The sequence below is a fragment of the Perognathus longimembris genome, chromosome 28 (genome assembly GCF_023159225.1).
Source record: "Perognathus longimembris pacificus isolate PPM17 chromosome 28, ASM2315922v1, whole genome shotgun sequence".
In the NCBI taxonomy this organism is placed as follows: Eukaryota; Metazoa; Chordata; class Mammalia; order Rodentia; family Heteromyidae; genus Perognathus; species Perognathus longimembris.
Genome location: NC_063188.1, coordinates 65,901,115 through 65,928,396, shown reverse-complemented (window position 1 = coordinate 65,928,396; position 27,282 = coordinate 65,901,115). Strand labels below are relative to the sequence as shown.

The following is a 27,282-nucleotide window of genomic DNA, read 5'->3' as shown; positions in this document are numbered from 1 at the left end:
AAAGGGGTGGGGGAAGCTATGTCTATCTCAAAATTTTTAGTAGTGTGTGGAGGATTGATGACTTTACTGCTATGGGCATTCTCTTGTTTTCAATTTGACATTTCAGCTTCAGCATGTGAGATATTCTTTTGTGTTGTGTTTTTGTTATCTTAAAGTCATTGTACAAAGGAGTTACCGTTCAACCAATCAGTTTATGAGTACAATGTATCTTGATCGATGTTACTCCTTTCTTCATTCTCACCTACCCTCCCAACCCAACATGTTCCCTAAAATTTCCTAGTATCATAGAATATGCATTGGATAGTATGACTTCATTCTCCCACATTTCTCTCTTCATCTATCTAACCTCCTCCCTTTGACCTCCCACCCACCACACCTTTCAAGTGCCAGTTTCCTGGTATTCCTTTTGTTTGAGCGACATTTTAGGGTTTTTTTTTTTGTTTTTTGTTTTGTTTTGTTTCTTTGCCAGTCCTGGGGCTTGGTCAGGGCCTGAGCACTGTCCCTAGCTTCTTTTTGCTCAAGGATAGCACTTGAGCCACAGTGCCACTTCCAGCTTTTTCTATTTATGTGGTGAAGAGGAATTGAACCCAGTGCTTCATGAATGCAAGGCAAGCACTCTACCTCTAAGCCATATTCCTAGCCCAACATTTTAGTTTATTATGATTGAAATGCTTATTAAAGGCAAGTAAAATATTCTAACTTCAGACTTAGTTACAAAACACCGTGTTTTACTTATTTATTTATATATAATGTAGTCACATCAACACCCATTTATTTCTTACACTTGAAAATCTCTGAATTGTATGTCCTTTATGGGCATATTGTTGTATTCAACTCAAGTGAACATTACCTACAACTTTTATATAAAGTCACAGTTATAGTTAGGTAGAACGTGATTCACTCTAACAATGTGTCAAAACACTTATCAATAAAAAGTACTGTGATCTAGGCATCAGTGGCTAAAGCTTGAAATCCTAGAGGCTGAGAGCTGAGAATCATAGTTCAAAGATAGCCTGGGCAGGAAATTATCTGAGACTCTTATCTCCAATAAACGACCCCCAAACTGGAAGTGGTACTAGGAGTCAAGTGCGAGAACACCAGCTGTGAGCACATAAAGCTCAGGGACAGCACCCAGGTCCTGAGTTCAAAGCCTAAGTCCAGTTAAAAAAAAGTACTGGGGCTGGAAATATGGCCTAGTGGCTATAGTGCTTGCCTCATATACGTGAAGCCCTGGGTTCGATTCCTCAGCACCACATAAACAGAAAAAGCCAAAAGTGGCGCTGTGGCTCAAGAGGTAGAGTACTATCCTTGAGCAAAAAGAAGCCAGGGACACTGCTCAGGCCCTGAGTCTAAACCCCAGGACTGGCAAAAAAAAGTACTTAGGTTGATTATGAAAATAAAAAGCAATAAGAAAAGTTACAAGCAAGTCTTTGCTCTCCATGAAAGTATGACTGATATCCAGATAGCCATTTCAACCTAAACTGTTTTGTGCTTTTGTACTGTGTGTGCTGCCATTATTATTCCTTGCTCAATCTGTCCAACACAGGATTTATCGGCAGAGCACTATGCCAGCACTATCTCCAGGAGATCCCAGTAATGAGCCCAGTAAACTTACTTTAAAACAGTACTCATATTTAACTTCACTGGACTTAGAAATCAAATTTCTTCATCCGCAATGACCACAGCTTTGCTTTCTACCACCAGAAGGAAGGAAGGAAGGAAAAGTACTCTTCTGAGTGAGTTCATGTGCCTCAGTCCTTAAGAAGAGAGAGACAGGTCAGGTAGGTCACCCTCACACCAAAACAATGACTTATTAGAAAGTGATTGACATGTCAGGTGCTGGTGGCTCATGCCGGTAATCCTAGTAACTCAGGAGGCTGAGATCTGTGGATTGCAATTTATTTATTTTTTCAACCTTCGATCTTTTTCTTTTTCTTTTTTTTTCTCAAATTTTTATTATCAAACTGATGTACAGAGAGGTTACAGTTTCATACGTTAGGCATTGGATACATTTCTTGTACTGTTTGTTACCTTGTCCCTCATACCCCACTCCCTCCTCCCCCTTTTCCTTCCCCCGCCCCCCGGAGGTGTTCAGTTCACTTACACCAAACAGTTTTGCAAGTATTGCTTTTGTAGTTGTTTGTCTTTTTTTACCCTGTGTCTCTCAATTTTGGTATTCCCTTTCAATTTACTACTTCCAATACCAGTGTACATGGTTTCCAATATACTCAGATAACATTACAGAGATAGTGTAGGTACAACCACAGGAAGGTGATACAAGAACATCATCAATAATAGAAGCTACAGATACACATAAGACGTTGAAATTAGTTACAACTGTGATATAACAATTGTTTCCATAACATGGAGTTCATTTCACTTAGCATCATCTTATGTGTTCATAAGAGTATAGCTATTGGGCCTTGTGATGCTCTGCTATGACTTGCCTAAACCTGTACTAATTATTCCCAATAAGGGAGACCATAGAGTCCATGTTTCTTTGGGTCTGGCTCACTTCACTTAGTATAACTTTTTCCAAGTCCTTCCATTTCCTTACAAATGGGACAATGTCATTCTTTCTGATAGAGGCATAAAATTCCATTGTGTATATGTACCACATTTTCCTGATCCATTCGTCTACTGAGGGGCATCTGGGTTGGTTCCAGATTCTCGCTATGACAGATTGTGCTGCGATGAACATTGTAGTGCTGGTGGCATTACTGTGATATTTTTTGTGGTCTTTTGGATAGATACCCAAAAGTGGGGCTGCTGGGTCATAGGGGAGTTCTATATTTAGCCTTCTGAGGAATTTCCATACTGCTTGCCAGAGTGGCTGAACCAGTTTAAAGTCCCACCAACAATGAAGTAGGGTTCCCTTTTGTCCACATCCCCTCCAACAATTGTTATTGTTAGTTTTCTTGATATATGACATTCTTACTGGGGTGAGATGGAATCTCAATGTTGTTTTGATTTGCATTTCTTTTATGGCCAGTGATATAGAGCATTTTTTCATGTGTCTCTTGGCCATTTGATGAGGGGGCTATTGGTTCTTTGTGGTTTTGTTTTGGAAGAAGGTAATATTTTTAGTTCTGCATATATTTTAGAGATGAGGCCTTTTTCTGTTTAATGTCCGGTAAGGATCTTCTCCCAGTCTGTGGGCTTTCTGTTTATCTTGCGAGCTATGTCCTTTGCCGTGCAGAAGCTCTGCAGTTTGATGCAGTCCCATTTGTCCAACCTTTCTTTGATTTGTAACCTTTCTGGGTCTTTGTTAAGGAAGTTCCGTCCTGCGCCAAGGAGCCCAAGTGTTTCTCCTACTCCTTCCTTTAGTGTTTTCAGGGTGTCTGTTTTGATTTCAAGGTCTTTAATCCATTTGGAATTGATTTTGGTGCAGGGTGATATATAAGGATCTAGTTTTAGTTTGTTGCATGTATTGAGCCAGTTTTGCCAGCACCACTTGTTAAAGAGGCTATCTTTCTTCCATACTATTGTTTTAGCTCCTTTATCAAAGATTAAGTAGGCATAGTTCTGTGGGTTCATTTCTGGGTCTTCAATTCTGTTCCATTGGTCTTCAGGCCTGTTCCGGTTATCTCTGTAATCTTATCTGAGTATATTGCAAATTGTGTATACTGGTATTGGAAGTAGGAAATTGAAAGGAAATACCAAATTTGACAGACACAGGGTAAAAAAAGACAAACAACTACAAAAGCAATACTTGCAAAACTGTTTGGTGTAAGTGAACTGAACACCTCCGCGGGGGGGGGGGGGGAAGGGAGAGGAGGGAGGGGGGTATGAGGGACAAGGTAACAAACAGTACAAGAAATTTATCCAATGCCTAACATATGAAACTGTAACCTCTCTGTACATCAGTTTGATCCTCTCTGTACATCAGTTTGATAATAAAAATTTGAAAAAAAAAAGAAATGTACTCACTTCCTTATATATGCAAATGTAACCTCTCTGTAATTCACTTTGACAATAAAGGGGAAAAAACTGCTATGTGTATTTCACAATGAAAAAAAAAAGGATTCAAAATTTTCCAGAGAAGTAATAGAGACAAGATGAATTGGTATTGAAGATAGAGGTGAGTAGAAACTCACTTTCTTCTGCCTGGAGTTGATGCTAAAATTTCACTTTACTCACACTTTGTGGAAGAGCAGTTGCATTGGAAGGATCTCTGGGTTTTCGGCGTGCTAAAAGAAAGTCAGAGCTTGAAGTCACACATGCTTCATTTTCTCAAACATTGAACTTACTATAAAGTTATTTGTGCAGACTCAGAAGGCCAATAAATTGTGTTCAGACACTTGCATGTATCTTCTAGATATTTCTGGGCTCTAATCCAAAACCCTGAGTCAAAGAATCATGGCATGTGAGAGCTGGAAAGGCACCCAAAGACCAGCTTCATAGGAGCCAAATTAAGCTCAATTTGGGGGAGAAAGTGGGTTTTTAGCTTGTTAAATCACATTATGAATATGACCACTTCCTTCAGGTGGTGGTTAAGCCTGCAACCGTAGTGGGATTTTCTACCATAGGACTCTGGGAATAAAAGAAGTATTATGTATGAGAATAAAGAAAAGATGGAGTTTGGGAGCCAGGACTGCATTGTAGGTGCCTAAAAAGAGAAAGGATCTTCATCAGAAGGCTTCTTCCTTTGCTGTTAAGGAGTGGGTCACTGGGCAGCAGTGGCTCACCTCTGTAACCCTTGCTACTAGGGTGGCTGAGATCTGAAGATAGAGATTCAAAGTTAGCCTGGGAAGGAAAGTCCATAAGATTCTTTTTTCCAAGTAACCACCCAAAAACCAGAAGTGGAGCTGCGGTAGAGTAGTAGCCTTCAACAAAATGCTTAAGGACAGCACCCAGGCCTTGAATTCAAGCATTATTATTGGCACACACAAAGATGTGGGATGAATAGTAGTCATTTTTATGCATAAGTCCTGAATTTTTGAGAAAGAGAAACAATGAAGGCATATGTATGTTCAGTCACTATAAAGAAAATTCATCTAGAGTTGAAATGACTTGCTTTGGAGCTACTGAACTTTCAGTTACTAGAAGTATCCAAGCAGAGTTGAAAATAATGCTATAGGTAGATTTGAGATGTTTCCCCCTGCCTGAGTGCCAGGGGTCAAGTTCAAGACAAAGTAGGCAAACATTACCACAGTTACAAATCCAGCCTGGATTTGGGCAGGGAGGGGTTGCAAGGGTGTTCAATTTTATTTTGTCCAGAATTTTCTCATCAAGTGAAAGTTTTCCTGGCTATCGTACCCAGAATATCAAGCCTATAAATGAAACCCCTTTGTAAGGCAAACTTTGTAAGGCAATTTGATCTGAAATACCTTCCAAGGTTTCTAATGCTTCTTTTTTCCCTCTTTAATTCTTTTATTTTTATATTTTTCTGCCGGGCTCAAACTCTGGGCCTCATGCTCATTCAGCTTGCTTATGGCTGGGACTCTATCACTTGAGTCACACCACACCTCTAGCTCCTCATAGTTCTTCTAAACGAGTATGGCACAAGAGATTTGGGGAATAAAAACAGTATTCAGCCAGTTGTTATTTTGGACAACCCAGGACTGGCAGTACCATACACATAGTCCTTGGAAACTTGGCTGTTGTCCAAACATTAATATTGTGAGGATATATAATAAGATGTTGGTGTCCTTGAAGCCCAGCCATTTATTCATGCTGTCATTCATCATGCATACCATTTATCCATCAGGTAACTATTTACTGGGTTCTTCTTATATATCAAATGCTGTTCTAGATTCTGAGACTACAGTGGAAAGCAAGAAATATGTAACCTCAGAGCTTTGGTTATAACCTGTGGAGAGAGGCAGATAAGGAAAGAACTTCAATCAATTGTGTTTTAATGAACAGAGTGACTTGAGAGAACATGACAGCAGCATGTAATCCAGACACACGGACTGTCAAGGAACACCTCTTGAACAGGAATTTTCTAAACCAAAAGAAGAATGAGAGGAGAAATAAGAGAAAGGTGTTCAAGTCAGATGGGAGGGACAACATGTAAGAAGGTATGGAGGTAAGAAAAAGCAAATAACATACTGAACACTGGCATAAGTGAGGCATACATTATGAGGACAGGGCAAGTAGCACCTCAAAGATTAGGAGGGGTCCTGTCATTCTAAAGGAGTTTAATATTTGCTCTATTAGGGTAACACCACTCTGTATGCCTCTGTGTGTGTGTGTGTGTGTGTGTGCGTTTGATGTTAAGGATTGCATGTCTAGACAATTTGTCAGTTTACTATACCCCTAGACCTAATTTCTTTTTAAGATTTTTTTGGAGTACTTGAATTTGAACTCAATGCCCTTAACTTGCTAGGAAGGTACTCTACCACGTAATCCATGCCTTCAGCCCTTTTTTTCTTTACTAATTTTTCATACAGTTTCATGTCTTCCTCCATCCACTCTTTGGACCAGTCTTGGACCAACTGCCATCCTTCTGCCTGGGCCTTCTACCTACAGCTTCCTGCATAGGTGAGAAGACAGACCCATATCACTACTTTGGCTTATTTGTTGAGATGAAGTCTTGCTAACTTTTTCTTCTTCCCAGCTTCAAAGTGATATCCTCCTGATCTTTACCTCCATAGTAGCTTGAATTTCAGTTAAGTCATCATTCCCAGCCCAAGCTCTTAAATGTCCTAATTTAACAATTGCAAGGTTCTTTTCCTCAGGAATAGAAGTACAAAGAAGGAAACAGAAATGGGTTCATACTCATTATACAGATACTTATTTTTTTAGGAAAAATATATTTCACAATCTCTTCTCAACATAGCCATAACCCAACCAAATCCCTTTGACTTCCTGAGAGATACTTAAACATTATAAAAATTATCCTTAAGTACTTGTACAGTAGATTTTCAATTCAACATGTCAGTTTATGAGTGCAGTGCATCTTTATCAGTGTCACCCCTTCCATCAGATACATTAAGAAAAGAGTAATATGACCATATAAAATGATACTAATCAAAATGAAGTCCAAGATATTCAAACAAGTTTTTTTTCTAATGTACTATGCGAAGTGCTTTATTTTTCCTTTGCTTCTTTTCCCCTTTAGTTTATCCCCTGTTGTCATTGTTTTTGATTTTGGTATCCATTGCCTTGTATATACGTTAATTTGATTTGGGGAAGCGAAAGGGAATAACAAAATGGTGAGACAGAGAACAAAGGGCAAATCAATGCATCAGTCCAACAAGATCAATCCAACAATCAATCCAACAAGACACATGTTGGAAATAAATTTTACAACTTGGGGTGAGGAGACTGGGGGTAGAAAGTGAGGAAAAATGAGGGCAACAATGTTTGACAAAAAATGTACTCTTTATCTGACTTACATAACTGTAACTCCTCTGTAATCAACTTTACAATAAAATAAAAAAATTTAAAAGAAGACTTAAAATACATAAAGCCTAAAAATCCAAATAGTTTAAAATGAAAACTAAAAGTCTTTGTCCCAGCAAGTATTCCTCTCTACCTTAAAGAAATCACTGCTAAGAATACTTTACTATTTCCAGAAGAATATTATTATGCTCTCATGAAAATAATACAAAGATGCTTGTTGGGATCCATCTTTCCCCTTGATGGAAGGGGCTTGATGCACCTCCCCCAGCCCTGGGGAATGCGGCCCTGCTACCCCCTCTGGATTGGAATCCAGAGAAACCGGTTGGGCAAACAGCCCCCAACCCAACTCGCTAGCGAGCCCGGCGCCTACCAACCCCGCCCTGTTTCGGCGCGCTCGAGTGACGAAATCTCTTGGGGGTCAGGTAATACCTTTCAGCCTATAGACATCCTGGCCAAACCCCTCCGTCGGAATCATCTCCCCTTGTCCTTGACTCAATAAAGTAAGTTCGCTCTAAGAAGCTAGCACCGTTGCATATGTACGCCAGACTTCTAGCGTAAGGAGGCGGGCACATATCTGCGGCAGATCACGTGCAAGACAGGTCGGAGCTATCTCCCCCGTTCCACTCTAGCTTATTTGCAGGTCGGATGACTAGGGGAGAGGGCGTGAAAGGGAGAGTGGAAAGGAAGAAGTAAGAGTCTGAGCCGGGAGGGGCAAAAAAGCCCAACAGATGCTCACTCTCTGTTCCTTGTTTTTTTTATTTAATCTTTAATTAATTTTGATATTTCCATGTGTATACTCACACTCACACAAAGGGAACATTTCTGCAATTTGCATGTTCTCATCCAGGGGCCCTTTTTTCTCTATATTATTTCAGCCAATAAAGCAAGCACTACTGAAAGATTACAGGAAGAAGGCTTTGCAATCACATTTATGTTTTTAGAAAATACCTTTGATGGGCTGGGAATGTGGCTTACTGATAGAGAGCTTGCCTAGCATACATGAAGCCCTGGGTTCGATTCCTCAGTACCACATAAACAGAGAAGGCCAGAAGTGACACTGTGGCTCATGTGGTAGACCGCTAGCCTTTAGCACAGGACAGTGCCAAGGCTCTGAGTTCAAGCCCCAGGACTAGTAAATATTTTTTAAAAATAAAATGCCTTTGATTATTATTTGAAGAGTAGTTTGGGGGGGTGGACAAGGATGGGGTATGAGGTAACAAAGAACTGTGAGGAGGTTTTTACAGTGGTCCACTTAAGAGCCCAGATGGCTATGGCATAATATAAAAGGTATTTAGAATATAAGACATGACAGGATTTACCAAAATGGGATTTGGAATGATAATGCTGATCAGGTGCTCCACTAGATTCTTTTAGAGATATTCTTCCTTTTTTTTTTAATCAGTCATAGGGCTTGATCTCTGGGCCTAGGCACTATCCTTGCGCTTAGGAGCTCAAGGTTAGATCTCTACCACTTAAGCCACAACATCACTTCCATTTTCTGGTGATTAATTGGAGATAAGAGTCTCACAGACTTTCCTGCCCCAGCTGGCTTTGAACCACGACCCTCAGATCTCAGGCTCCTGAGTAGCTAGGATTACAGGCTTGAGCCATCAGCGCTGGCTAAACATTCTTCCATTTTACTTTCACAGACTGATAATACTGATTACAAAACTGAGGCCAGAGAACACAGTGTTTTCCCCCCACACCAAACACTTCAGTGTGAGGCAGAACTAAGACTCAAATCAGACTTGTTCCTACCCACAGCACCAGATAGCCAAATAAAGGCTGAGCAAACCACCCCAGACATACATCTGGAAAGAAAGACAAGGTAGCGGATGGAGGAAGAAAAATGGCAGGTTCTTCCATGCCAGCGAAAAAGTCTGGGACTGAAGGATTGGGCAAATAGGTGTTCAAAGAACTTCCAAGAAGACTCCACCTGAATGAGAAGCCAGGTGGCTGAAGGTCAATTTCTGCAGACCAGCAGAGTCTGGAATTCAAGCATGAGACCACACATGAAATTGTGGAAATTGAATGGGGAGAGTATGAGCTTCCAAGTGAGAGTCTTTTAGAAAAGTGATTCTAAGACCAGCAGCAACTGCTGCTTTCTGGAACTCTGGAAATGGGAATCCTTGGTACATCCAAAAACTTCCCAAAGAGAGGCATGGTAGCATCTTAACAAACCCTCAGGGGTTCTGGATAATGCGGATGTGTGTGTGTGTGTGTGTGTGTGTGTGTGTGTGTGTGTGTGTGTAGGGGGAGTTGTGAAATGATAGGCCTGTAGAGTCAGAGGTGTGGTCTGTGAGTCCAGATTTAGAGGTTTAGCCTCTTGGAAACAACCCCTTGTCTGCACCTTCTCCTTTCCCCTTGTTTTCAAGAACTTCTCAGCACAAGCTCATCTGAGGCTCCTGAGACAAATAGGGTAAACCAGCTCTGCTGTGCTTGTGATGAGTCCATGTGAAGGGAAGGCACACTATCTGGGCATGTCCCTGGGTCTCCTCAGCCATGCCCATTTGACCTCCCAACCCCCACAGTTGCCTTGAACAGATCCACTTTCATCTCCCATTAGTGGTGAGTGTTTCCTAAGATACTGATGGGGGAATGGTTCTGCTGCCAAGGTTAATTTGGGGAAAAGCAAATGTAGATTCCCTTATCTGTGCTATAGAAAAGGAACTAACTACCAGAGGGCAAAATTACTTGTTCAGGATCACTGTAGGTTCTTTAGTAGCATACTACAATGTAAAGCCAGGATTCATAATAACATTTTGGCATGAATTAATACAGCTAATATTATTTCAATTTATTTATTAAAATTAAAATAATCTTCAAATTTATCTACTGCTATATGACAGTTAATGTGTCAAAATATGTTTCATGTGTATAATTTTATTTCAGTTCTCACGGAACAGGCCTCTAATAGTATCTAATCACTATTTTACAGAAGTAAAAATGGAGGCTTAGAAAGATTGAAAGTAATTAAAGAGCCAGGCACTGGTGGCTCATACCTTTAATCCTAGCTACTTAAGAGGCTGAGAACTGCAGAATCTCCAATTGAACCCCCAAATAACCTGCAAAATATGTAGACTGGAGTGTTGTTCAAGTAGTTGAGCACTAGCTGATGAGCAAGTCCAGGCAGTGTGACATCCCTGAGTTTAAGCCTTAGTACAGCTAAATAAATAAATATTTTTTCAAGGTTGTCAAATGAGGAAATGCTACAGTTAAGATTTCAGTCAAGGATATTTGATTTCCTTTTCCATGCTCTTAAAAATGCTGCCACATTTCAGACATTTATGTTGTAAAACAAAAGTCTAGGTCAGCAGTTGTTGAACTGTATAACTCATGGATAAAATTTGCCTGTTTGTTTTATTGAAATGATATTTATTGACATATGGGCACACCTGATGAGCTACAACTGCAGATTGGAGTGGTTACAACATACAGAAACTGTATAATCTGCAAACAAAATATTTATTAAGTGACCCTTACCAGGAAACTTTCCAAACTGTGGTCTTTCAGCGTCAACTTAATAATGTTTTCTAAGTGACCTTCAAGAGAAGTCATCAGAAATGTATCCATGGTGTGCAGGAGAGGTGGACACTATGTGTATTCGGTGTGAAATTTGGTGAATAAATAATAGAGGCCAGGAAATCTAACCTAGCTGGCCTCCTGTAGTCTTCACTGTGTTGACTCAAGAGCGTCTGTAATGACTTGTTTTTTGCTGCATTTCATGAGTCAGAGTAAGCCCTATCCCTTCCCCTCCCTGTCATAAATGCCTTGGAGCCTGGACTTAGATCCCAGGTTAATGGATTTGGATCCACCTTCCCCCTACAACTTCAAGGTCCACATCTGTGCCAAGCAGATAATCCCAGGTGCTGCCGTGACTTTATCCAGTTTCCCTTGACCACAATCTGCTTGGCCAGGGCTGCATTGTGTGTGGCAGCTCCTTTGTGTCTGAGCACCCTAAAGTCTCTAGTGGTTTATGACCCAGACTTTGCCCCATCAGCTCTGTTGGACTTCCAGTCTTCTGACTGTCTTCTTTCTTGGGCTCTGCTCCAGGCAGTTCATACGCAAGAGAGGAAAATGTGTCCAGCCTGCCTGAGGAACAGCATCTCCTCCTAGTCAAGATCTCATCGAAAAGTAAGAATGTCAGGTGATAGAAATGTCATCCTCCCTGTCCTCTTCCTACACCTGGGCCTGATGGGTGAATGTAATTCCTTATCTCCATGAGTTACTCTCCACCCATTCTTTCCTTTTACTCTGCATCTTAGTAAAACCTTCCTCTTCCACTCCTCTTATTCAGACTGTGCCTTCTTCATGGAATCCTAGGTATGTAATTTTAAAGAGATGGGAGGGTCCATATCAGTTCAAGGGCATCATGTATAAATAGAAAGGGGCCCAAAGAAAAGGATCTGGCCACCGCTTCATAGATTATTTGTAAAGAGAGCAAGGAGAGTTGGAACGTAGGTCACTTCAACCTAACCTACGACTTTTCACTGCCTTTTCTTTCTATCAGGAACAGGATGGCCTTTGACTTATAAACCAGACTCCCGTCTCACTCTAAATTTTTAGGGCCCTTTAAAGATAATTTCTACCACTGAACTAACACCACTCAGCCTGTGAATTTCTTCAATGGGGCTGTTTGAATCGCCTGCAGGCTTTGGCGGGCCGCTGGGGGACCTTGCATTCTCAAACCTGCTTGGCAAAGGCTCAAGCTGCATAACAGAAGTGCAGCCCACTCTTCTCCCCCCTTGTAATTCCTCTGGAGATCCAAACCAGGATTTGGAACACACCCGGATATGGTCAAAGAACCATCCCAGGTTTTGTGCCAAACCAGGCCCCGGAACAGGACGTTCCAGTAGTTTTAGTTTCAGGGAAAGAGGGCACCCAGCACCGGCCCCACCCCCACCCGGTCACTCCAGTAACCCTGCCAGACGGGAGTCCAGGAGGATTTAATTCATGAGCAAGTCCCTGTAACTCAGGATACTGACTCTGCACACAGGGCTGACAGGCGCAGGCCAGAGTCTGCAGTTCAGCACAGTGGGCCGCTGACGCATATGGAATGAAAGGTTTTCTCTGGCAAAGGTAAGCTTTCTGTTCTTTCCAAACCAACTCACCTGCCTCCTAGACAAAACCCTTACTCAGCTGGGTGTAGGAGAGCTCTTGGCGGCTCAGACTCAGTGTCCATGGCTGAGAAGTCCGAGGACGTCTGTTCAGTGCACTGAGAAGTTACAGAAGTCCAAAGGCTCCTTTTGTTCCTGTCACCAATATAACCAGGATCACCCTGGCTGTGAGGTTTCCAGGATGATCCTAAGCCCGATTTTAGTTCTTAGCCCTGTAGAAACAGCTTGCTCATCTGTCCCCCAGGTTGCAGACACTTTTTGCCTGAAGATTGCATAAATGGGGATTTGGATTCCTAGTTTGAGACAGTACAAAGTATGCAAGTAAGGGATAGCTGAGCTCAGCAAAAATCCTGAAGATAAGGACTCTTCTCAAACAGGGTTCAGATTCTGGCATGATTTTGAGCAAACCCATTTCCTCCTGTCTGTTTTCTACATATTACAAAATGATGGTTTGTAAAAGTTTTATAGATGTGAGTCTATGACGTATTCAGTTTCTCATTACTGAATATCAGTTATATGCCAAGCCCTTTGTTGAGGCTCAAAATCCATTGTTTTGTGTTTGATATTGCAAATAATCCTGTGAAATAAATCCCCCCATTTTTGGAATGAGAAAACCGAGGCACAGGTGGTTGGAAATAATTTCTTAAAAGCATTGTCATTTATACCTGTTATAAGCAAGAGGTTTGATTTGAGTCAAGGTCTTTGTGTTTCCTACCACAAGGTAAAGAAAGAGCAACAACAAAAAAGCTGTAAGAGTTTGTACAAGTACTGAAATATTTTTTTTAAACACCTAAATCCTAAGAAAGCAGTGAAGCAAAATTGTTCATCTTGCTAGAGGCTTCTATAAGGAAGCCTAGTGAAAGGTTGGAAGTTGGTTACAGGGCAGCTCAGTATTCCTGGACTCAAATGAGTGACCTTTATCTGGGTGAACTTTTTCATCGTTGTCTAGCTGAATTTTGAAGGGAGGTGGGGTGAGGGGGAACATTATTACATTAAAGAAACAACTGTACATTCTCATGAATGAAAATTAGCTGAGCAGGCCCAGCTCAGGCTCTTGGGGTGACCTGAAGGTAAGGTAAGTTAGGGGAAGCTTGCCTTATAGTTCCTCACCTCCTCAGGTTAAAGTACCGTCTTAGTGTACACTAATTAAACTATGCCTAATTCCTTGTTGCCCAGAAACTCTAGCTTTTCCTGCCTGTGAATAGCACTCTTCTGACTTCCTTCTCACTTTTAAAACTTTCCTTTTCATCTTTTTTTCTTGCTCACCTTTCTCCTTTTTTGCTCACATTCCCTCTTTCATTTCTCTCTTCTTTTCTTTTCCCTTATCAGTCTGGCTCTACTCTGTGGGCTCAGCAGAGACAAACGTCCTTGTCCAAGTGAAATGTTACACTAGAGTTTCATATTCTTCATTTTAGTTGATCTTCAACTAAACTTCAACAAACTAATGAGGGGCACATAGCAGGAATTAACACCATTCTGGTAGTTAGGTAACTTGCTCAAAATCTACACGTGTAAGGAGTAAATGATGAATCCAGGTCTGGAACCTGTGCTTTTGTGGTGCCCGAATCCTTTCCACTTAACAATGAAGCAACCAAATGGTTTTAAGTACACATTATGGGTCCTTCTTTCTTCTGCTCTTCAAGTATTCTATAAAACCAAAGTAAACAATAAGAATATCCATGACAAATGATTTCTGAGGCTGGGGAGGAAAGAAAAGAAGTTAGTAATTTGGAGGAAGGAAAGCTAGTATTTATCAAATGCCTACTCATTCCCAGTTGCTACATAAAGGTTACACATTTAAACAATGGAAAACAGCGCTTACACCTACATTTTTCTGACTTCATGTTCTAGTTCTTTACATTGAACCATGTTGCTTCCAAGGAAAGACTAATATCAGCCTGGCATACACAAACAATTGCCCTTGTGCTTGGAATGTGTCACTGTGTATTGGAACTTCAGAATGTATATGTTGTGACTATCCATAAAATGATAAAGCCTTGAGATGCAGGTAAAGCTCAGTTGTAGAGCACTTCCCTAGCATACAGTACCATGACAGTTGGGTCAGATCCCTAGCGTACTAAAAGAAGAAAAATAGAAACAAATAAGGAAAGAAAGAAAGGAGAAAAGAAGGGAAGAAGAAAGCTTTGTGATTATAGTATGTTTCTTTTTTATGTGCCAGTACTGGGGCTTGGACTCAAGGCCTCCTGCTGTCTAGATGATGGCTGGCACACTACCACTGGAGCTATACCTCAACTTCTGGCTTTTTTGCTAGTTGATTGGAGATGAAGACTGGATTTTTCTGCCCAGGCAGACTTTGAAATTCCATCCTCAAATATCAGCCCTGAGATAAGATAACAGGTATGAATCACTATCAGCAGAGTGGCATGCTTCATTTATAAAATTATTTCCTAATTTGTAATACTAAAATAATAATAAGCTGGGTTCAAGTTATTCATGTCTGTAATCCTAGCTATTTAGGAGTCTGAGATCTGAGCATCCTGCTTCAACACTAGCACGAAAGTTTGTGAGACTCTTATTTCTAATTACCAGAAAGCTGGAAGTGGAGCTGTGACTCAAGTGGTAGAATTCTACCCTTGAGCAAAAAAGCTCAGGGACTGAGCCCAGGTCCTGAGTTCAAGCCCCAGGGCTGTTAAAATAAATAAATAAAGTAATAAGAGCCACTAATATGTTTTTATTTGATCTTGTAGGAAATCTATGAGGCAGCTAATAATATTAAAGATGAAGACTCTATGGCTAGAGAAATGAAGCAATTTCCCAGGTCATACAGCTGGAGTAGTGGAGCCAGGGTTCCTTAAGGAGGCATGATTCCAAAAGCTGTGCCCTGGATATAAAATGTAGAAGCAATGCTTATCTCACAAGATTCTGAGAATCGAATAAGGTGGCAGATATGAAAAACACATTGTAAAGTGAAAACTGCTAGGTGAAAACCAGGTAACAGTTCTGGGGCCTTAGCCCTTTGAACCATTAGTCACTACTTTAATGTTTTAATGCTAATTCATTGTAGGCTAAAGGTTATACTAGCCTCTCCTGGGAACTAACTTTTGTTAGTACAATTTTAAAGTTCTTATTGGGGATAGTTTTCTCTCTAGGAAAATCAGATCAAGGCACAAATGCCTTGATGATATTTCATTGACAAGGACCCTTCGAGGAGGTGCACTTGCATTCAGACTTGCACTAAATGAAGGATACTCCCTTCCTGTTCAGGCTGTTCCAAGGAATAGCTATTCCAGAGAATTGCCATATATGGAACAATAGATAGGTGCATATGAGTGGACCTGTGTTTTATTACACAATGTGAGTATTGGCATAGTGGAAGACCTGGAATGAGTCTTTTCTGTTTACTTTTTGAGATAGAGTCTTCTTGTGTAGCCCAGACTAGCCTTGATCTTGCAGTCCTTCTGCCATTTTCCTGAGTGCTGGGAATATAGGCCTGTATCACCATACCCAGCTGGAATGAGTCATTAATAGCTCTTTGTAGTTCTGTATTTATGTGTTTTGTCAGATTATCAAACTCCCATAACTCCCAAAAGGTGAAAAATATAAATTCAATCTTTATGTGTCCCATTATTTTAGAGCGGGGATATAAGCCCTTTAAGGCAAAGAAACTCACTTAAAGTCACTCTATGAATTGGTGGCAAAATTTGAATTAGAGCCAACTAGCAGGGAAAAGCTTATTTATGCCCTTTCTCAACACTTTAGAAGTAGCTGTTATGGCCCACCATTTAGGCCTTCTCCAGCCTGGCTGGACCTCCATAGCATGAAATCCATCCTGAAAGTATTTTCAATATTGGAAATTAAAACAATATACCATCCAGGCAGTGGTGGGTCACATCTGCCATTCTAGCTACTCAAGAGGCTGAGATCTAAGGATTGCAGTTCAAAGCCAGCGGAGGCAGGAAAGTCTAAGACACTTATCTCCACTTGAGACTCAAGTGATAGAGTGCTAGCCTTGAGAAGCTCACGAATAGTGAACAGGCCCTGAGTTTAAGCCATCACATAAACACAAAAAGACAGTATACAAGGCAGCCCAGAAATGTAACAGTACTAAAAAGTCTGATTTGGACCAGTTAGAATTTAAGTTAGCCCTTGGAGTAGAAGTACAGAAAGTATAGACTTTCATGGGAGATAGTAAAAGTAAAGGAACAATCTTGCAGGAGAGAAAGGAAGATGAAGGAAATCAGTTACCTCTACTATGTTCCAAACACTGGTATGTTTCGTGCCCTTTCATTTCAGTTTTTAAATTTATTTCTCCAAGACTATTATTATACTCACTTTACAGATGACAAAACAAGTTCTGAGTTGTTAAGTAATACTCAAGTATACACAACTAATTAGGGGGAGAGCAATGTTTTGGAAAGATCCCACAGAGGTATGTCCTAATATCCAGAACTTTCTCCCAAATGTGTGTATATGTATGTCTGTATGTATGCCTGTATGAATGTATGTATGTAGATTTGGGATTAAATATGTGAATGATTATTCTGCCTGAGTGACTATAAGGAAGTCTATAGGTTTTGTCTTTTTGTAATCACAGTAAATACCTGGAATTTTCTTCTTTCTTGGTGATTCTGCATATCCTTTTTTTCTTTCACCAATACTAAGGATTAAACTCAGGACCTTGTTCTTGCTCAGTCAGAACCTGGCACCAGTCCAGGCATGCCTCTATAGAGTCCCACTTTTTCCTGGTTATGTTGGAGAGAGTCTCTTCAATGTTTCTTCCTTGGCTGGCTTCAAATCTCTAAATCTCAGCCTCCTGAATAGCTGTGGTTTCAGGTATGAGCCAGGGGTGCCTGGTATACCTTTAAAATTTTTTTGTAGTACTGAGTATTGAATTTAAATTTTTGATTAATAGTCTATTTCATGTCCTTCAGTTGAAGAAGTAATGAAATAAATTATATAGATCACTGAACATATTATTTATGTGTAGTATTCAATGAAAAGTACCCATGATCAGAATCCCCATTATTTCTCTCTCTATATGTTGGTAGACATGTTGTTTTGTCTTTTAACTTTTGCTTTTATTATCATTAGGTATTTGTACAAATGAGTTACCATTCACCAAATCAATTTATAAGTACAATACACCTTGATCAATAACATGTCAGTTTTTAAGGCAATCATAATCATGTACAATTGCATGTAATTTTTCCTAGATATTGCTATAGCTGTGGGCCTGTGAATTTTTCTGTGTGCAAGCTACATGAGTGTGCAAGTATGTCTGGGGGAAGGTTGATATAACAGTGATTAAGATCATAGGTGCCAGAATCACATTTCTGGGATCAAATCCCAGCTCTACTGATTGTTAACTAGGTGGCCTTGGGAAAATTACTGTACACAACTTTTCTGCAGTTTCATCACTGTAATATGGAGATAATAATGGTGTCTACTACACCGAGTAATTCTTAGGATTAAATGATTTAATCTATGCAAGACACTTAGAACAATGCACTTTTTGGAAGCATAATAAATGCTGATTTATTATTGTTATTCTGAAGACCATTAAGACTCTGTGAGGCAGTGGTTGAATGCAAATGTGTGTATCTGTGCCTCTAATAGTGTATGTGTTAATGTATGTAAATATGTGTATTTGTGTTTATGTAATGTTGTCTGTGTTTCTGAGCTTGACATGCTGTGTATGACTGGTAGATTGTCTCTCATGACTACTTCCAGAAAGCCCAATTTCCTGGATTATAATTCTGGAGTGAGAGGCTACAGGTTTGGGTCTGATGTTAATTTAGGATTGGAAATATGAAATGGGTTTGTATATAGCTTTGAGATGCATCACTGAACATTTCTTCTGAAAAGTTTAAAATACTTTCCTCACAAACTCATTGTTATATTGCTAACTTCTTTTGAAGTATAACATGCATGTAAAAAGCACAAAAATCCTAAGTTTTATAGTACAATGTATTTTCAGAAACTGACCACATCCACGTATCTAGCATGTAGATCAAGAAAGAACAGTCTGTCTTCCCTTCTTAATCACTGATCTATGCCACTAGGATTAACATAGTTAACTGATTTGAGGCGAGTACTTTACCCATGAAGTGTCTTCCAATCCCTGTCATTCCTTCTGTTTTGTGTGTATGCTGCTACTGGGGCTTAAATTTAATACTTGGACACTGTCCCTTGGCTTTGATACCCAAAGCTGGTATTATACCACTTGAGCAATACCTCCACTTCCAGCTTTTTGCTGGTTAATTGGAGTTAAACTCTCAAAGACTTTTTGTTCAGGCTGACTTCTAACTGCAATGCTTAGATCTCAGCCTCATGGTAAAAAGGATAAAAAGGTGTGAGCCGCTGGTGCTAAGCTTTGCCCTTCTAATAGTAGTGATTACTTTACTCTGATGTTTTACTTCACACAAATGAATATGCATACGTTCATAGTTGGTTTTCATCTGTAGCCTCCATACTGTTGTGCATAGCCTGATTGTTCTTTATCAGTGCTGTGTAGAATTTCATTATATGAGTAGAACATAATTTACTCATCTATTTAAGTATTCGTGGACATTTTGGCTGACTCTATCTTGAGTGTACGAATATCCTAGTAAATGTCATTTGATAAATTATCATTTCTTTCTAAAAACAGTTTTTAGGTAATAATGGAAGGTGGAAGCACCAATTCTCCCCATTGCCTATGGGAAAACAAGTGAAGAATTAGTGAGTTGCTTTAGGCACCAAGTGAGTCAGTGTGACATAATCAGGCTTCTGCTGCCTGTTTCCTGATTCTTAGCCCAGAGTGCATTCTTTCTCCTATACCGCTGAAGGAACAGGATCCAACTTTCTCTTCTGAAAGATGCTATCACACAATTAGCAGTACAGGTAATTTAACTTTGCCTTCCAAAGTCCTATGGGTGGAGATCATTGAACACTTGCTGAACTGAAAGGAATCTGGTCGGTGGGGAAACTGTGCTTATTTGGGTTTTGTTTTTTCAGCCTCTATGTCTGGCTTTTGCCTATGCAGTTTTCCAGATGAAAGTAAGATCCCTTTGTTCTCTTTCTCTCACTCCAGCAGATTCCATTTGCCTGTTTCTCAGAGCTATGGGGGGCATGGAGCCAGTTCACTTCCTCTGGGCACTGGTATTCATGCAATCTTTGTGGCCTCTACTGACTGATGGGGCAACTCGAGCTTACTACCTGGGCATCCGGGACGTGTACTGGAACTACGCTCCCAAGGGAAGGAATGTCATCACAAACCAGCCTCTGGAAAGTGACACGTAGGTTTATTCTCATTTGATATTAGAGCCATAGTTAGACAGAGGTACTCCTTTTCTTTTTTTCTTTCTTCATCCTTTTTTTTTTTTTGCATGCCAGTATATACAGAAATCTGGCACTTTACCACTTAACCCACAGCTCTACTTCTGGCTTTTTGGTGGTTAATCGGAGATAGTCTTACAGACATTTCTGCCCTGATTGGCTTTGAAACAGAGTCCTCAGATTTTGACCTCCTGAGTAGCTAACATTACAAGCACCAGGCAGCTCCTAGATAGCAGTAGCCTTTTGATGACCCTTTCCCAGAGTGTGGTGGCAGCCACCTCCCAATTTCTGTACCAGTTTCTCTTCTCTCATAAATGAACAGGTTTCCTGGGAAGACAGGTTATAAAAGCCACGAAGTGTGTATAGCATTTGTAAGATATGTGTAGAAGAACTACACATGCATTTTCTGGTGGAACTACCTTGATTTTAGATATTTGAAAAGGTAACCTAAATCACAGAAGCAAGTAATGATAGTAATGGCTATCATTTAGTAACATTATGTGATAAGTACCATAGAAGTTACAAACTTTGTATCACTTAATTCCTATAAAATATCTAGGATGTGAACATGAATATCCTCATTTAAAAATTTTTAGTGTTGAGGATCAAACCAGGGGCCCTTCATAGGTCAAGTATGTACTCTACATTGAGATATATGGCTATTTCCATGTTCCAGATGAGAAAAGCTGAGATTCCTGGAGATCAAGTGACTTGTTCAAGTCCCCATAGCTTGTATATGGAAGAGCTAGGATGAGCCTGGGTAATGTGTGAATGTAGTTTGTACTATTATTACCTTTGTGCTACTCACGGTATTGACCTTTCTTGATTTTTTAAACTTGGTATTCCACAAATACTTGTAGAACAAATGAATGAATGTATTAAAAGATTGTTTTATGCCAGGTGCTAGTGGATCACACCTGCAATCCTAGCTACTCAGGAGGCTGAGATCTGAGGATTGTAGGTTGAAGCCAGCCCAGGCAGGAAAATCTGTGAGACTTACCTCCAATTAACCATGAGAAACACACAAGTGGAGCTGTGGCTCAAGTGGCAGAGCACTAGTCTTGAGCAAAATGCTAAGAGAAAATTACTCATTCTTGACTTCAAGCCTCATTTCAAGCTTATGTGAAAAGAAGAATCCTTTGTGATAATGATTCACACTAACTCTCCATAGCCTCAGAGTTTTACACAGTTGATTATTATATCTCTAGGAATAATTATAGTAAGAACAACAGCTCTTTCTTTTTTATCTCCTCCCTCCTTAGAGTGTGGAGAATCAAACTAGGGCCTCATATATGCTACGCAAGCACACTACCATTTAGCTCTGTGTCTCGCACAAGTTCTACTTTTTTATTGACAGAACCTATCCATGTAGTTTGAGTCATGGATTCCTTATGTTAGAATTAACTTTGAAGGATTAAAACTCTTTGAAGTAAGACAACATTTGTTGATAAAATTATCCTAAGCTCTTTAGATATTTAAATGTTCCATTTTTGTTTCTTGTGATTCTGGGAATTAAGCCTAGGGCCTATTGCATTCTTAAGCATGCAGTCTGTCCCTGGCTGTACCTCCAGCTAGCCCTACATTGTAATTCTTTTACTCACCAATAACAACTGTTTGAGTTAGAAACTGTTTTTATCTTCATTTTCCAGATGGGGAAATTGTGCAGAGAAGTTAAGTAACTTGTTCTATATCCTAGAAATTTTGAAGTGACATAGTTGGCATTTAATTCTAGTGGCCTGGTTCCAGAGCCTGTGGTCATAACCACTATGTATGGTTAGTATTACAAAAGGATGATGCCAAAGCCTCAGTAAAAATGAGTCAGCACACAGTTGCCTTTTCCGCCTTACTATATATTGGGTTGAATCATGTGAAATTGCCCTCATGGAAATTGAACATGTTCAATGTATAAAATTTTATTTGTTTTAATTTACTATCCCCTACTTCCCTTTTGTGCTGGTACAGTACTGGACTTGAACTCAGGACCCAGTGTTCGTTCAGGCTTGGGTTTTAACTCAAGGCTGTCAGAAATGGTGGTAGGACTCTCATGGATTTTCCTGTCCAGGTTAGCTTTAACTCTTTGTCCTCAGATCTCAACCTCCTAGTTAGGATTATAGGCCTGAGCCACCTGGCTTCCCATTGTCAAGCCATAAATCCTAAAGCTTTTGTGTTTTCATGAGCACACCATCATTTCCTAATCCATGATGTTTTGTCCTGAACCAGATGGACACACTATTGTCAGCCTCCTCTGGGAAAGAGACTTTTTATAGTTTCAAATGGTGGAAAAATTGGAATTCTTTTCCTTGTTTTGCCTCAGAGTGGCTTCCAGCTTTCTGAAGTCTGACAAGAACCGGATAGGAAGCAGCTATAAGAAGACCATTTATAAGGAATACAGAGACAACACATATACTGAAGAAGTGGCCCAGCCTGCATGGTTGGGCTTCCTGGGGCCTGTGTTACAGGCCGAGGTGGGGGATGTCATCCTTGTTCATCTGAAAAATTTTGCTAATCGTCCCTATACCATTCACCCTCATGGTGTTTTCTATGAGAAGGATTCAGAAGGTAAAAGATGCCATTCTTTTTTCTTTTCTACTAACAAATAGCACATTGCCTTTACTACTGTCTGAGAAAGAACAACTGGAAGAAAGAATAGCCTTTTTTAATGTTAGGGTCTTACTGTGTATCCCAGGCGGGCCTCAGACTCATAATGCTACTGCCTCAGCCTCCTCAGTGCTGGGATGACAGGTGTACACTACTAGGACTAAATAAGAAAATGAACTATTTATTTTTGTGCTAGGACTAGGGCTTGAACTCAAAGTCCATAAAATGCTTTTCCTTAGCCTTTTTGCTTGAGACTGGTGCTCTATCACTTAAGGTATGTTTTCACTTCCAGCTTTTACTGGTTGGAGATAAGATTCTCATAGACTTTTTCTGCCCTGGTTGACTTTGTGCTGCAGTCCTCAGCTCTCAGCCTCCTCAATAGTTAGGATTACAGGTGTGAGACACTAGTGTCCAGCAAGAATAGCTTTTTAAAAATATATTTTCCTTGAGTTAGTGAAGACATTGTTCAGAGTAAACACAACTGAGTTCTGGTATCAGTTCTGTTTTTCATACTTTATGTGATTGGGGCAAGTCACTGATCCTTATCAGGAATGTGAAGATATAGTTCTCTTTTTACCACAAGGAACTGTTTGGCATTTCCATTGAGTATTTGAATATACTTTGAAAAGGAAAGAATGCTTTGAATATAAGGTAGTGTTTTACCACAAATTAAATGAAAATTCCTGCCATGCCTGTAACCCTAGCTATTCTGAAGGCTGAAAAATGAGGAACATGGTTTGAAGCCAACCCTGGGCAGAAAAGTTCCTGAAAGTCTTATCTCTAACTAAACAAGCTGGAATTGTATGGTTCAAGTGGTAGAACACAATCCTTGAGCAAAGTAGCTCAGGGACAAAGCACAGGTTCTGGGTTCAAGCCTTAACACAACCTGCATATGCACACACACACACACACACACACACACACACACACACACCATTTTGTTTTTCTTAAGAGAGCATTATGCCAGAGAGTGGTGGCTCATGAGTGTAATCCAAGCTACTCAGGAGGCTGAAATCTGAGGAATCCAGCTGGCAGGAAAGTGGAGCTGTGGCTCAAGTGGTAGATAGTGCTGCCGGCCTTGAGCAAAAAAGCTCAGGAATGGTACATAGGCATTGAGTTCAAGCCCTAAATACTAGCACATATACACAAGAAAGAAGACATTTCGCTTAATTTTCTGGACTCCCATTATTTCAGGCTCCCTGTCCTGTAATACTTAAAATAGTGAGTGATGAAACTGAAGAAGGCAGTCAGAGCATCCTAGCTAATGATTAGGCGCGCGCGTGTGCGCGCACACACACACACACGAATGAAATCCTGTCTTTTGGAACAACATAGATTAACCAGGGGATTTTGTGTTATTTTAAAGTCAGACACAGAAAGATAAACATCATATGATTTCACTGGTATGGAATCTAAAACATGCTGATTTCACAGAATTTAAGAGCAGAGGGGGATTGGAGAAAGATTGCTTAACTAGAACATAGGCACAATCAGACAAGAAGAACAAGTTCTGCTGTTGTACGACCCAACCAGGTGAATATGCTCAATAATAACTTATCATGCATCTTAGAATAGTGGTTTGATGTAGTTATACACACCTATAATCAAATCCCAGCACTTTTCTGGCGGGAAGATTAGCAAGCCATAGATAGCAAGGCACTATAAAAAGTACTTTGAAGAGAGAAGTTTAAAGGTACACAGCATAAAGAAATAACAAGTGTTAAGTTGGGCACAGGAGGCCCATGACTATAATAACCCTAGCTATTTAGGAGGCTGGGATCTGAGGATCACAGTTTGAAGCCCGCCCAGACAAGAATGTCCATGGACACTTATATCCAATTAGCTACTAAAAAAATGTCAGAAGTGGAGCTCTGTTCTTAAGTGGTAGAACAAAGCAAAAAACCTCAAGGACAGCTCCCAGGCCCAGGGTTCAAGCCCCAGGACTAGCACACACAAAAAAGTTAAAGGTAATAGATGTGGAACAAAGAAGATTCTGGTTTGGCCATGAACTTCACATCACCTTAGACTAGTTATATGTTCATTTTCTCTATAATATGATTGTTAAGTTGCAGAATTCTACAAATTTCCTTGTTTTCTAAAGCAAGTACTTGAAGAAGGCAATTTTTTGAAACATAGTATCATTATGTAAGGAAGGCTGGCCTAGAAACTACATTATAGTCTCAAGCACTAAATTCTAGATCCTCTTTCTTCTGCTTCCCAGATGCTAGGATTACAAATATGTACCTCTCCTCCTGACTCAAAGGGAGTGAATTCTTTCTTTCCCTTCGCTTGCACCACACCAAGTCTGTACTAAGACACTGCTAGCTTAATCCAAGTAACCCTCCCTTGTCACAGCCACTTGCCTTCTATCTCTCTGTTCATTGTGTGTGTGTGTGTGTGTGTGTGTGTGTGTGTGTGTGTGTGTGTGTGTGCTGGTCCTGTGGCTTGAATTCAGGGTCTGGGTGCTGTTCCAGAGTGCTTGTCATCAAGGCTAGAGCTCTATGACTTGTACCAGCTCCATTTCTGGATTTTTGGAGGTTAATTGAAGATAACACTCTTAGAATTTCCTGCCCTGGCTGGACTCTGTAAGGGTTGGTGAAAGGAAACTCTCATGCAGTTAAGGGGAAAATAAATAGAGAGAGAGAGAGAGAAGAGAGGAAAGAGAGAGAGGAGGGAGAGAGGAGAGAGGGAGGAAAAGAGGTGAGAGAGGAAGAGGCGAGAAAAAGGGGTAAGGGAGAGAAATGGGGAGAAAGGGGAGCAAGAGAAGGGAAGGAGAGAAAAAAGAAAGGGGAGAGAGGGGGAGAATAGCAAAATAGCAAACAAAAGTAGTTTGAAGGGAGAATTCTGAATGTATGAATTGTAAAGAAATGATAATAGCAGGGAGAGAGAGAGACAGGGGATAGATAGGAGGGAGGGGGGAAGAGAGCAAACTGCTGATATGCACAAGATATATAGGGGTGAGTGGGTGCAGAGGTGACCTGAGAGAATGAGGAAATGACCTCAGAGCCTGGGGTACCTCCCACTGCCCCAGGCATGCCAGTTACTTAAGAGTGCCTGGTGGGTACTTCTAGGGTGCATGGGGAGAGAACCTAGGGTAGGACCATTTCTCCCGGGCTGACCTACCAGCTTCAAACAGCAATCCTCAGATCTGAGCCTTCTGAATACCTATGATTGCAAGTGTGATCCACCAGCTCTTTTGCTCTTCACCCATTGTTGATGTGAAGATTGGGGTGAAAACACTATTGTGAACCTTAGCATCCTATGTTTTTCAAGAGTGGACTTAAGTATCCTATGTGTCTGCCCTTGTTTGGCTTCTGTATCTGCCATGCTTTCTCTCACTGTAGTGTAAGGTCTGACCCCGAGATCAAACAGGGCCAGAGAGAAGGGCTGAAGCCCTGCCTTCTCTAGGGTAGAGTCGGAGGGCCAGGTGGATTAGATGTGATCTCAGAGAAGGGGAAGTAATTGCCTCCAGGTGTGCCAGTTACCTAGGTAACATAGGTACTGGGCAGAGACATAAACAGGCAGGGATGAGTGGGTGGGAGCATCTGCATGTAGCCCTCCCTGGAGCAGACCTTACACCTAGTACTAGGAACGTATAATTTTGTTTTTAGGATCCTTATACCCAGATGGCTCTTCTGGATGCTTGAAAGCTGATGATTCTGTTCCCCCGGGAGGCATCCATATCTACAATTGGACTATTCCAGAAGGCCATGCACCCACTAATGCTGATCCAGCATGCCTCACCTGGATCTACCATTCTCATGTAGATGCTCCACGAGACATTGCCACTGGCCTCATTGGACCCCTCATCACCTGTAAAAGAGGTACAAGCCCCAAGAATGAGCTATAGCATGTAGTTTGGGTTATCTTGGGGAGGGAGTCATATAATTAAAGTACTTTCATATTGAACAACAGCTCAGTACTCTTGGTTGTTAGTAAGGAAAATCCTGCCAAACTCCTTTTGTACCATTTTTTTCTTATTTCATTACCTTTTCTTATTTAAACATGAAACAAAATGAAAAACATACAAAACATTTTTCTATTTTCTTTGTATGTGTGTGTGTTTGAACTCAGGGCCTGAGTAAAATCCCTTAGCCTTTCTTGAGCCACAACTCCTATTTTGTTGTTTCGTATTTTACATTTGAAACTTAAAATTTGTCACGCAGCTAGGCACTGGTGGCTCGTGCCTGTAATCTGAGCCACTTAGGAGGCCGAGATCTGAGGATTGTACTTCAAAGCCATCCTGGGCAGAAAAATCAGTGAGACTCTTCTCTCCAATTAACTACCCCCAAAAGCCAGAAATGGAACTGTGGTTCAAGTGGTAGAGTGCTAACCTTGAGCAAAAAAGCTCAGACACAGTACTCAGATCCTGAGTTCAAGCCTCAAGATTTGCACCAAAACCAAAAACAAAATCCAACATTGTCCTGCTGGATGGCAAAGCACTTTGAAGTGATGCATATGGTATGGATTTAGGTATGGATTGAAAATCTGGCCTGATGGCTTGGAAGAGAATTGAAAACTGAACTTGGAATGAGATGTTCTCAATGAGTAGTCAAGGCTGAAGACCAGGGTGTTGCAGGCATGTGCTCAGGTTCATGTGCTAGTTTGAAGGCAGTCAAGGTCAGTGGGAAAGAAATAGTCTAGGTCATACATATCCCATCTTTAAGTCCTGGGTTCAACTGTATCATTTTTATCTAGAAAGTTAAGAAGTAGTATAAGAGGGCCCCATATGTTTTTCTGGTGCTCACAGATTTTTAAGGCTCCCTCTCTTTACTTCCTCATGGTAAAGTATCCCCCCTGCAGCTTATGTAGCTAAGGAAAGGAGATTCCCAAGGGTACCATTCTTTTTTTTATTGTTGGTAAATAGTCATACCAAGGAGGTTCAGTTCAACATAACAGTTTTCTCCTCCATCTCTACCAACCCCACTCATCCTCTTGA

The 27,282-nt window shown here is 40.6% G+C and overlaps 1 protein-coding gene across 3 annotated transcripts in view; it reads left to right on the top strand.

The window, feature by feature from the left end:
* The first annotated feature begins 11,229 nt into the window (after positions 1-11,229).
* The window catches only part of Heph (hephaestin), an 88,517-nt gene continuing 72,464 nt past the window's right edge, over positions 11,230-27,282 (top strand). Inside the window, exons 1-4 of one of the 3 annotated variants that reach the window (XM_048335879.1) lie at positions 11,230-11,484; positions 19,504-19,705; positions 22,060-22,304; positions 25,955-26,167. In XM_048335879.1, coding sequence (XP_048191836.1) covers positions 19,530-19,705; positions 22,060-22,304; positions 25,955-26,167 — 634 coding nt within the window. In that variant the 5' untranslated portion in view covers positions 11,230-11,484; positions 19,504-19,529. Of the gene's footprint in view, positions 11,485-12,034; positions 12,430-19,017; positions 19,383-19,503; positions 19,706-22,059; positions 22,305-25,954; positions 26,168-27,282 lie in introns of those variants that run through there. The other 2 variants (XM_048335878.1, XM_048335880.1) reach the window with 2 other exon arrangements.